The 13264-nt window shown below is 35.0% G+C and overlaps 1 protein-coding gene across 3 annotated transcripts in view; it reads right to left on the bottom strand.

The window, feature by feature from the left end:
- The window catches only part of PHKA1 (phosphorylase kinase regulatory subunit alpha 1), a 130950-nt gene that overhangs the window by 12525 nt on the left and 105161 nt on the right, over positions 1–13264 (bottom strand). For 2 of the 3 annotated variants that reach the window (XM_007992078.3, XM_007992080.3), the window contains exons 26-29: positions 12127–12228; positions 11160–11275; positions 10993–11031; positions 2332–2502 (exon numbers count right to left, since the gene is read on the bottom strand). In XM_007992078.3, the coding sequence (XP_007990269.2) occupies positions 2332–2502; positions 10993–11031; positions 11160–11275; positions 12127–12228 (428 nt within the window). The remainder of the gene's footprint in view (positions 1–2331; positions 2503–10992; positions 11032–11159; positions 11276–12126; positions 12229–13264) is intronic. The other variant, XM_007992079.3, reaches the window with a different exon arrangement.

Here is a 13264-nt window from a genome sequence, read left to right as displayed (position 1 = left end):
AAACAAACAACCCCATCAAAAAGTGGGCAAAGGATATGAACAGACATTTCTCAAAAGAAGACATTCATACAGCCAACAGACACATGAAAAAATGCTCATCATCACTGGCCATCAGAGAAATGCAAATCAAAACCACAATGAGATACCATGTCACACCAGTTAGAATGGCGATCATTCAAAAGTCAGGAAACAACAGGTGCTGGAGAGGATGTGGAGAAATAGGAACACTTTTACACTGTTGGTGGGATTGTAAACTAGTTCAACCATTATGGAAAACAGTATGGCGATTCCTCAAGGATCTAGAACTAGATGTACCATATGACCCAGCCATCCCATTACTGGGTATATACCCAAAGGATTATAAATTATGCTGCTATAAAGACACATGCACACGTATGTTTATTGCAGCACTATTCACAATAGCAAAGACTTGGAATCAACCCAAATGTCCATCAGTGACAGATTGGATTAAGAAAATGTGGCACATATACACCATGGAATACTATGCAGCCATAAAAAAGGATGAGTTTGTGTCCTTTGTAGGGACATGGATGCAGCTGGAAACCATCATTCTTAGCAAACTATCACAAGAACAGAAAACCAAACACCGCATGTTCTCACTCATAGGTGGGAACTGAACAATGAGATCACTTGGACTCGGGAAGGGGAACATCACACACCGGGGCCTATCATGGGGAGGGGGGAGGGGGGAGGGGGGAGGGATTGCATTGGGAGTTATACCTGATGTAAATGACGAGTTGATGGGTGCAGCACACCAACATGGCACAAGTATACATATGTAACAAACCTGCACGTTGTGCACATGTACCCTACAACTTAAAGTATAATAATAATAAATAAATTAAAAAAAAAAATTTGTTGTTCCTAGCACACCAATACTTTTAGAATTTTAAAGTCATTTATAGAACTGGCTGTTGTTCCTTATTACAGTATTCAACAAAACTATCTGTCACTGGGTATAACTCTAAGTATCTTTATAACAATGCTTTCAGAAATGCCAATTTTAATTACTGTACATTGCATGTTGTATATGAGAGATATTGGTTTATGAATGATTCAAAATAATATATTTTCATTTAAATTTTAAGTGCTTTTCTCTGAATATGAAGTCTTAATCTGAAAATGAAATCAAGACATGCATTTATCAGACATGTATCATTACTACATTTTCTAGTTAAGCATCCCATCCCCCCAAAAATACTCTTAGCCTGCTCTTGTTTTTCCATAGTACTTATTGTCTTTTAACATTCTAGATACTTTGCTTATTTACAGTTTATTATTTATAATTTGTTTCTTCCTAGTAGAATATAAGTTCAAGGAGAATGAAGATTATTATCTGTTTTGTTCTTTGCTGTATGAGCACATAGAACATTGCCATAATCCATGCATAACTGAAGAGATAAACTTATATTTATCACCATTGTGCTACAGAAGTTAGCTGCAAAAAAAGCAAGTTCTCAGTACTCTTCAAAAGGAAGATTACCAGAGCCCAGTTTGAGGAATCAACTTTTACCTTTCCAAAAGATCGCCTGATTCTGTCCTTGGAAGAATATCAGTGCCCAGAGGGGAAAAAACATAACTAAAGGGTTTGAAGTCCTGGATGAAGTGAACTTCAGGTCCTTATTAAAGCCAATGATGTAGAAAGTGGCACCTAAGATACTATGAATGAGACCTATGCATGAGCACAATAGTCTACTTGGCCCTCTAAACTGTCAACACCATAATAGTGTGACATGCCCTTAAATTTCTTTGGCCAAATAGGCCTTCAAAAAAAAAAAATGTTGGTCACATCAAAGAGTCTCGGAACTATTACCATCATTATGACTTTGCATTTATTTAGTAATTTTCATCCAAGAAAAAATATAGGTAAGAGCTCCTAACACAAACTCCCCAAGTACTGCATTTGTTTTACTCTACTGATACTTGGTTATGAATAGCACGTTGCTACAAATAACATTTACAACCCTCCACAGCTACATAGAAAGTTAGCTCTTTAGTACCAAATTCATTTGATTACCAGCAAATGTATCACAATGTCCAACTGTGGCCAAAAGCAGAGAAGTGATGATTTTAAAAGTCCAATTTAGAAACAAGACTATGGCAACAATAATAGAAAGAGATTAAATTATTAATAATGCCACAATAACAAATCAACTGTTTCATTTTTATGTTTTCTTCTTGGTTTTGTCTATATGAGTTATGACTTTTACATGATTGCAGTGATTATATTACAGTCATGTCATATCCCTGCCAAGGAGACTGAGAATTTCAAGTGGGAAAAATGAGACATCAACAATGTATTATGCTCACCTTCTGCAAAACTTTCCACACTTTTTGATAAAATCCAACTGGGACTCTATTCAGTGCCCCATCCAGCCTTCTTCGGCGTTGCCATTGACCTTGACGACTATCTTTAGATGACTGCTGATCATATGCACCAGGAAAGGACCCACTACTTGGAGTCATAGAGGTTCCAGGTGACTTGGAAGAGGAGAGGAAAGAACATCAATCAAAAGTTATCTCTGTTTCTATGATAAAGTCTTTGAACTTTATAGTGAACAATAAACATACTCTGCAGAATTATAAACCAAATATTAAGTGGAGCAGCAAAGATCAAGAGGTTATAGTGAAGCTAGTAGACTTATATGTAGCTAGCAGTGCTGTACGTTGGTATAATCCTTTTTGAGAGCAATCTGGTGATACATGAGAAGAGCCATAAAAATACTGATGATATGGGACATTCTTAGCTGTCTCTTTACCCGATTATCTCTGTTAAACTTCTAGCTGGTCCTTGGTTTAGTTTGTTGCTCTCATGGGCCATAAGACGAGCCATAATAAATTTAAAATAGAAATCATACAAAGTATGTTCTCTAATCACAACATAATTAGAAGTCAGTAACAGAAAGAAATTAAGGAAATTTACAAACATGTGGAAATTAAACAACACACTTCTAAATAATAAATGCATTAAGAAAAAATCACTAGCAAAATTAGAAAATAATGAAATGAATGAAAACAAAAGCACAACATGGCAAAACTTATGGGATGCAGCTAAAACAGCGCTTAATGAACAATTTATGTTATAAATGCCTGTATTAAAGAAAGGATAAATATCTCAAATCAATAAACAAACTTTCCATTTTAAGAAAGAAGAGCAAACTAAATTGAAAGCAAGCAGAAGGAAGGAAATAATGATTAGAGTGGAAAGAAATGAAATAGAGTCTAGAAACAAAATAGGGAAAGCATATGAACTCCCAATATTTTTCTATGAAAATATCAACAAAATAGACAAAGCTTTAGCTAGAAGGACCAAGAAAAAAAGAGGAAATAAAGACATCAATTCTGACCTTCAGAAAGAAAAAGGATTATGAGGACATACCATCTGCAGCCATATGCTGACAAATTACATATCTCAATGAAACAGACAAATTCCTAGAAAGACACAAACTACCGAAACCAACTCAGAAAGAAAGAGAACATCTTAATAGACCTATTACAAACAAATATATCAAATTAGTAAGTACAAAACTTCCTACAAAGTATGGGTGCTTGGCTCGTGGTGCATGGGCATATGGCTCGTGCCTGTATTCCCAGCTACTCGGGAGGCTGAGGCAGAAGGATTGCATGAGCCCCAGAGTTTGAGACCAGCTTGGGTAATATCTTTAGACCCTGTCTCAAACGAACAAACAAACAAATAAACAAACGTTCCCACATAGTAGTAAAGCCCATGCACAGATGGGTTAACTGGTTAATTCTACAAAACATTTAAAGAGGAATTAATACTAACTCTTCACAACCTCTTCCAAAAAAGAGAAAGGAACACTTCCCAACTCATTCTATGAGGCCAATATTACCCAGATACAAAATCAGACAAAGATGTTACTAGAAAACTACAGTTCAATATCCTTTATGAATATAGATGCAAAAATCCTCCACGAAATACTAGAAAACCAAATTCAGTGATATACTAAAAGGATTATACAACATGAAGTGGAACTTACTCCAGAAATTCAAGGCTGTTTTAACATCTGAACATCAATTAATGTAATACACTACATCAATATAATAAAAGTTAAAAAAACACATCATCTTAATAGATACAGAAAAAAAGGTAACAAAATTCAACACATCTTCACGATAAAAACACTCAACAAACTAGGAACAGAAAGGAACCTCCTCAATCTAATAAATGTTTAGACTTTTTCCCTACAACAACCCACAGCTAACATCATAATGAGTGGTTAAAGATTGAAGCTTTCCCCCTGAAGATCAGAACAAGACAAGGATGCCCACTCTTATGACTTCTATTCAACATTTTACAGGAGGCTTGAGCCAGGGAGATTAAGTAAGAAAAGAAATAAAAGGCATCCAGATTGGAATGGAAGTAGTAAAAATTATGTGCAGATGACATGATCTTATATGTAGAAAGTTCTAAGGAATTCACTAACAAGCAACTACAACTAATAAATGAGTTCAGTAAAGTTTCATGATATAAGATCAATAACAAAAATAAATTATATTTTACTTGAGTAGACATTTCACCAAAGATGATATACAAACAGCCACCACACACATGTGAAGATGCTCAACATCACTAATCATCATGGAAATGCGAATCAAATCACAATGAGCTATCACCTCACACCTGTTAGGATGCCCATGGTTAAACACACCCAAAGATAACACGTATTGGTGAGAATGTGAAGAAATTAGGACCCTTATATACCATTGCTGGGAATGTAAAATGGTACAGCCACTATAGAACACATTATGGAGGTTCCTCAAAAATTAAAAATAGAACTACCATATGATTCAGCAATCTCACTTCTGGATATGTATCCAAAAGAATTGAAATCAGAATCTTGAAGAGACATTTGCATGCCCATGTTCAATGCAGCATTATTCACAATAGTCAAGATATGAAAACAACCTAAATGTATATCAACAACTGAATGGCAAAAGAAAATGTGGTAATACATAAAATGGAATATTATTCAGCCTTTAAAAAAGGAAATTTTGCAAAATATGACAGTGTAGATGAACCTGGAGGACACTATGCTGTGAGAAATAAGCCAGTCACAAAAGAACAAATTCTGTATGATTCCAGTTGTGTAATGTATCTGAAACAGCCAGATTCTTAGAAGCAGAGAGTAGAACGGTAGTTGTCAGGGGCTAGGTAGAGGGGAAAATGGGAACTTGCTATTCAATGAGTATAAAGTTTCAGTTATGTAAGATGAAAATATTCTAGAGATCTACTGTACAACATCAAGCCTATAGTTAATGATACTGTATTGTACACTTAAAAAAATTTTTAGAGTAGATCTCATGTTACATGTCTTACTATAATAAAAAAATCAATTGAATTTGTAAACAACAGCAATCAACAATATTAAAATAAAATTAAGAAAACAATTCCATTTAAAATAACATTAAGAATAATAAAATATGTAGGAATAAATTTAACAAAAGAAGTCCAAAACAAATACTCTGAAAACTATAAAACATGTTAAAAGAAATTAAAGACCTAAATAAATTGAAATATAGTCCCATGTTCATGGGTCAGAAGACTTCACATTATCAAGATGGCAATATTTCAAAAACTGATCTACAGACTGAACACAATCTCTATCAACATACCAGCTGGGATCTTTGCAGAAATTCACAAGCTGATCCTAACATTCATATTTAAAAAGAAGACTGAAGTTGGAGAGCTCACACTTCCTGATTTCAAAATTTGCTCTAAAGCTATCAAAACTACAAAACTATCAAAACTGTGTCATACTGGTATAGAATAGACATGTAGATCTATGGAATCGAACAGGGAGTTCAAAAATAAACCGTTGCATTTTGGTCAATTAATTTTCAACAAGGATGCCAAGATAATTAAATGAGGGAAAAATAGCCTTTTCAACAAATGGTGCTGGAACAGTGACATCCACATGCAAAAGAATGAAGTTGAACTCTCTACCTTATACCACACACAAAAATTAAGCCCATTGTGCAGAAAAGAGTTAAGACAGTAGGCCAGAACTGCTATTCTTGGAAAGGCCTGCTTACAAGGTTGGCCCTTGGCTGGCATTTGGAAACTTAGAAACTTGGATTCTGGGAGAGTTCTCACCATTCCCAGAACTAGTAACAGTGACTTACCACACCTAAACTCTACAAACGCTATGGTTTATGTTGAACGTTTGCTTTCTTTCTGGGAGTCCAGAGTTTTGGTACATGCCAGACAGAGGTTGTTTATGGACCAGCCCTCAACAAGAACAATGGGTGCTGAGTCTTTAATGAGCTTCCTTGGTTGGCAATGACATCTTGTCACAACTCATTGCTGGGTGACTCCACTGACAGAGTACTCTGGAAGCTTGTGTCTGTTTTCCCTAGACTTTGACCAATGACTCTTTTACATCTTTTTTTAACTTTTGTAGGTACGTAGTAGGTTTATATATTTATGAGGTATGAGACACTTTATTACAGGCATACAATGCATAATAACCACATCAGGGTAAATGGGGTATCCATTATCTCAAGCATTTATCCTTCCTTTGTGTTACAAACAACCTAATTACACTTTTTATTATTTTAAAATGTACAATAAATTATTGTTGACTGTAGTTTGCACTATGCCCAATGCATCTTGTACCCTTTTGGTGTAATAAACCATAGCAGTGAATATGACTATATGCTGAGTCCTATGAGTCCTCCTAGTGAATCATTAAATCTGAGGGTGATCTTGGGGACCCCTCCATACATAATCATAGACCTAAATAAAACAGCTAACTCTATAAAACCCTTAGAACACAAATAGGAATAAATCTTTGTGACCTTGGATTAGGCAAAGCCTTCTTAGATATGACACCAAAAACATCATGAGTAACAAAAGAAAAATAGACAAACTGGACTTTGTCCAAATTAAAAACTTTTGTTGTTCAAAGAATACCATTAAGAGAGTAAAAAGACAACCCACGGGATGGGAGAAAATATTTGCAAATTACATATCTTAAAAGGGACTTGTATCCAGAATATATAAAGAATCCTTGCAACTCAACAATAAAAAGACAAAAAAAAATTAAAACAGGCACAAATGTGAACTGACATTTCTCTAAAGAAGATAAACAAATGGCCACTGGGCATGAGAAAAGATGCTCATTATCATTAGCTATTAGGGAAATGCAAATCAAAACCACAATGAGATACCGGTTCACACCCACCAGGATGGCTATAATAAAAAAGATAGACAATTGTAAGGGTTGGTGAAGATGTGAAGAAATTGGAACTCTCATACATTGCTGGTGGGAATGTAAAATGGTACAGCCAGTTTGGACATGTCTGGCAGTTCTTCAGAATGCGAAACATAGTTACCATATGACCCAGCACTTCCACTCCTAGATATATATCCAAAAGAAGTGAAAACATTTGTCCATACAAAAACTTGTACATGAAGGTTCATTGTAGAATTATTCATAGTAGCCAAAAAGTGGAAACAATCCAGGTGTCCATCAACTGATGAATGGATAAATGTGGTACATTAATTTAATAGGATATTATTCACCAATGAAAAAAATAAACTTTTGATACATACTAAAACATAATGAACCTTGAAACAATTATACTAAGTAAAGGATAAAATACATTGGGCAAAGTGGTTAACAGTTTAAATTCAGAAATAAATATAAGATAGAAGATAACAGAAATACTTTCTGAGAAAATAACTTCTCACATTTTAATTTGGGCCAAATGCCTAAATCACCAACCAATGCAATGTAAAAGAGAAAAGAGCCCCAAACATTTCTATTGGCAAGTGATCATCGCACTGATCTGTTGAGTAGATGAACTGCCATTTAATTCATCTTCACTGTCTTGTTTATACCACCAAGATTCTAGGCTGTTGATTGTGAGGTCAAACCAGAAAGGGTACAGATCAAATAAAGTACAATTCAGACTGTTTTCCAAAGCCAAATATCAATCATTTTGAGTTTTTAAATTTTCTTCTATACCCCTGTCCTATATTAATGTGGATATGATAGAGTTGGCCAAGTCTTATTAGTTCATTACAGGGTATTTGATTAAGGTTAACCAAAATACTAATATTGTTTCCAATAATTTTCCATTTTTTGTTTGGTTATTGTCTAGCCTAAATCTCTTCAGCTTGAGAAATCTGAAATCATAGGCCATTATGAGTCTTTGATTTAAACCAAATAAATTTAATTAGAGGTCAGTCTTCCTAAATTGTAAGCTTCATGAGGGCAAGGACCACATCCATTTTGTTCACAGTACCTGGCACAAAACTGGCACTCAATATTTACTAAATGAATTCATAATCAGAAGAATAGCTAACCCAGTGGTTTTCAAACTTAAAAATTCATCAGAATCGTATAAATAAAACTGATTACTGGGCCTTATTCCCAGTCTTTCTGACTCAGTGTACTCAGGGTGGGACCAAGAATTTATACTTAACCAATAATTGAATTTTGTTTTCTGAAATCGAAAAGAGGTTGGAGTTGAACTCCCTTCCCTACCTTATTGGAAAATAAATGAAAAGATTCACCCCCATATATGAAATTGCTGTATACTTACTTTAATTCTTGATTAATTTTGTTTTTCTTTTTAGTCAACCAGTATATGCCATGATTTATATAAGAGCATATTCAAAGCACATGTGAATGGCATATATGAGAAGATCACAGCAGTTACCAGAAAAGATGGTGACATTAAATCTATACCGAGGGGATGACCACCATTGGACTATGAGAACAAATTGAGAAAATAAAATTTTAAAACTATGAGGCCAGGAAACAATTATTTGTACTTTTACGCCACTAGTGGAGTAAAAATACAGACTATTTCAGTATGTAGTCAGCACAAAATCATTCAAAAGCTGATGAAATAGCTTTACTCTAGAAGCCATGGTGAAGGGAAAAGAAATAAAAATACCCTTATAATGTTTTTTTCCATAATAAGAAAAGAGGGCATTTTCGAGTGATAGGGGAAAAATGGCTTAGAACAATACAAAATACCAGACAGGCAGGTGAGGATGGAAGTTAATATTTAGAAATAAGAAAGTAATGCAAATTTAGGACTCTCAATCCTCTAAATTACAGTCCTAGTGATTTTGTCTCCCTTGAAAACCTGTAGGTAGTGAATGTGTAGAAAAAACTTAAATGATGTAGTTGGGTAGGTCAAGTCTCAACATCATATTAATCTAGCTGGGAACATGTACTTCAAGTTGTAAATACATAATGAACTTAAAAGTAATACTGAGTGACAATCAACAATTATAAAATGTTCATCCAATAACTCTCAACCAAATCAAAGATTATTTACTAATAATGCCAGTGTAACTATTCAGTACTGAATGCAGTTCTTTCACGTTTCAAATAGGAAAATTTGAATAACAAATAAGAAAATTTGATAACAAATAAGAAAACTTGTTATCTTATTTGTAAATTATTCAAATTATTTGAGAACACTGTGAAGTGAACACAAGGCCCTTTCTTATTCCATTTGCATACTTATTCTTGCATAAATATAAACACCATAGGGTATTTGATGGGTGTACTCAAGTTACCTCAAATTAAGCTTCAAGCATTGGCTCATTGTCTTTCTAAAGGGTTTCTAATTTCTTTTAAAAAAAACAAATAGTAAGGTGGTGTCATGCCTTAGTCCCAAGCCATTCTGGAAACTAAGGTAGAAGGAGTGCATGAATCCAGGATTTTGTGCCTGTGAATAGCCACTGCACTCCAGCCTGGACAACACAGTGAGACCCCAGTGCTAAAAAACTTTTAAAAAAAGAAACAAAAACTAAAAATAAAACTCCAAATTTCCATTTTACCTCTCCTCTTCTGGAGGTGTTTCTATACTGCAAGCTATCATAATTCTATTCTGAAAATAGGAGGAGTAGTTTTAAGTAGTTTTAAACTTTTCATAAAATGTGCTTCTAGGAGAGGTCAAATCAGTAATTTCTCAACTTGGAGATCTTGAAACCACATGACTTCCTAGAGTTTTAAAAATAAGCTATGGAAGATTTTGTTAACTATTTCCTTGTATAATGCAACCACTCTCTATTCTCACCTGCAGGAAAAATTAAGTGACTACAACATGGTATTTAGTGACTCCCACTATCTCCCAGACTGATTTAGATGTTTCTCCCTCTACGTGTCCACAACACCTTTTGTATATCTTGTTAAAGAAAAAATTATTCAGTGATACTTGTTAAAGCACAGTAAGGAAGACTTTATTCAGGACCATTGTTAATAGATGCAGAACCATTGCAACGAGATCTTGCAGTAAGGGAGAAAGACTGGGCTCCCCTCTGAATATAACATAAGCAAGTGGGAATTTATAGCCAAGGGGTGGAAAATTACTAAGAGAGAAACATCAGAGGTAGAGAGGATTCTGGCTAAACCATTCTAACAGGATTTTTGTTGAAGACAGGCCAGGGTGACTGGACATCACCTGAGGGTGGTAGAAGATGGGGAGCCTGATCAGATATCAAGGATGATAAGATATCGAGGATAGGGGTTTCTGGCTAAACTGACTTAGCAGGGTTCTCTTGCTAAAGCTGGATTTTACAAGAAAGTGCACAAATGGGCCTAGGAAAAGGTTCAGAAGCCAACCTAAACTCTGGCCAAGCAAAAACTCTTTGCTTGAAGTCTACATCTTGTTTTATAAAGAAAATTAATTCCAAAATTACATCAGTCCTAATAACAGAATCCAAAATTACATCAGTCCTAATAACAGAAACTCAGGGTTTCAAGTTCTTGTTATCAGATCCAAGTTACTTTCCTTCTAAAATTAGCAAATTACTTTGGTCCAGAAAAAGGAAAGCTGTCTGCAAAATGACTGTTATAAAGGCAATTCAAACAATCTACTCCAAGACTTGTTATCTTATTTGTAAAAAGGCCATGAGCTCATGCATGTTATATAGAACTAAAGGTAAGTTAAACCATGTTAAATGATCCCTAGTTGTTTCACCTGACTCTCAGCTGAGATTGACAGTCTACGAAATTCCACCTGAAAAACAAATGGCTCAAATTAAACTCAGAATGTGAAACTAAATAAATGACCCAACAAAGTCTGATTCCAAAAGAATGTTCTTAAATATGGCAATATCCCAGCCAATCTCCCAAGTAGTATCTTACCTGCTTTATCTCACTTTTTAACTGCATGATCCCAGTTCGTTCTGTTTTGGTTGCTCCAACAGCACCAATCTCGTGGATAGAAATAGCAGGACTGACATTTGAATCAGTGGGACGAACTACATAGTATGAGAGATTACAGAGAAAGAGAGAGGATAATAAGGTTCAATTTCTTCCCCATCACATTAAAAAAAAAAAAACTTTCATATATATCCTTATTTTTAACTTAATTTAAAAACGATAACCTTGCTATTTGAAATGTGGTCCACGGACCAGCAGCATCAGTACCACCTAGGAGCTTGTTAGTAGAATCTCAGGTCCCACCCCAGATCTACTGAATCAAAATGTGCATTTTAGCAAGATTCCCCCGCTTGAAACACACTGCTTTTTAACCTTCTTTTACCACTCTAAGGTCTGACATCCATCCATCTGACTGTATATATCTACTTACCCCAACCCTGAAAGTTGAGCATGAGAGATGACCGCTTTTCATTGGCTCTGCTGCTTTAGGTATGCAATGCCAAATCCAACCAAAACCACAAATGCAGGTGGACTATTAATTTGTAAGTTTAAAGTTGAAAGGGTTACATTAGAAGTACCGTAAGCAGCTACACACATAATACAATACTGTAAGAGCTACTGGATTATTGCCAATTAGAATATAAGAAAGTTTCAGATGATATGGGTTGCTAGTTGTCCTAAAGTGGAGACTTAAGATAATGTGAGGGAATGCATTAAACAGTTAAAAATGAAACATGAGAATAATCAATCCACTTAGTTGAAATATCATTTAAGGAAAAATACAGTGGTTTCCAAATCTTGCTCCAGAAGACAGCTTGGTTTCTGTTTTATATATTGGAGTTTATTTATTTGGGGCAAAAGGTTCCTGTGATGAAGGAAAAACATTTTAAAACCAATGAGACACTTAAACCAAACAGTATGAAATGAAAATGCAGTTATTCAATCTCACCGCTTCGTTCCACTCCAAACTCCTTGCCGCTGAGAATGTGATGCAGGAGATTCTTCATGGCCGAAGGACTGAGATTCATCAGGCCCTCCGTGGCTTCCTCAGCTAGTCAGCAGAAATGTTAGAACAGAAGGACTTCTAATTTGCCTGCCATGCCCTCTCTATACTTTCTCTATTTCTTTTCTTGCTTAGAATTTCTGAGTCACTTGATTGGAAGAACAGAATTACAAAATAAATTGCTAGCACCCTACTGCTTAGGTATTCTTACTTCCACAGATTCTTAATTATTTAAGGACTGACTATCCAATTTGTGGATTAGCGAGGTAACTGATTTTTTTCTTCGCCCTGCTTCCACACCATTAGGATACTTAGTAAAATCTTTATTTGAAGCTGAGAAGAATGAAAGAAGAACAATGGAACTGGAGGTCATTCAGAGAAAGGCAATGAATGTATATATGCAGATAGGCTAAAATAATTTAAACTTCTCAGCCTAGAAATAATAGAGACTTAAGAGATATAGATTTGAATCCATGAAATTATGAATATAAGAGGATAACCTGAACATGTTAATCAACCTCATACATTTATTAAAAGTTGACTACGTGCAGGTCATCATTTTAAGTAACATTAGTACAAGCAGGTATGTGACATGATACCTAATCTTGAGAGTCTGACTATCTCTTTGGGAGTGATGGAACATGTAAACATGATAAACAATAAAACATTGCATATTCTATGTGCCAGATGAGAGGTATAGACAATAATTGCCTTTGAAATCAATGGAGACATCACTCTCCAAGGACTGGAACTGACAAAATTAGTGGGAAGTACTGCGGGAGTAGAAGATAAAGGTCAGACTGTTGAGGGTATTAAATATCAGACCCAGGGATCTTGACTTTATCATATAAGGAATAAAGAGCCATGGTTTTCATGAATCCACAGGAAAACAAGAAATATAACAGGCAATTAAGGAAAAGTGAATATTCAGGGGCTTATCTCTTATTAAGGTTTATTATTGAGCAATCACACCCTCTCGCAAAACATCCCTTGATACCACAACTAGAGAATACTATATAATGTTTATCTATAACAATGTACTGAACTGGAAATCATTTGCAATCAGGTGGACTCAGACTCAAAT

Source organism: Chlorocebus sabaeus, chromosome X (assembly GCF_047675955.1).
Source record: "Chlorocebus sabaeus isolate Y175 chromosome X, mChlSab1.0.hap1, whole genome shotgun sequence".
NCBI lineage: Eukaryota > Metazoa > Chordata > Mammalia > Primates > Cercopithecidae > Chlorocebus > Chlorocebus sabaeus.
The sequence above is the reverse complement of the archived record's forward strand: the minus strand, read 5'-3'. Positions and strand labels throughout refer to the sequence as shown.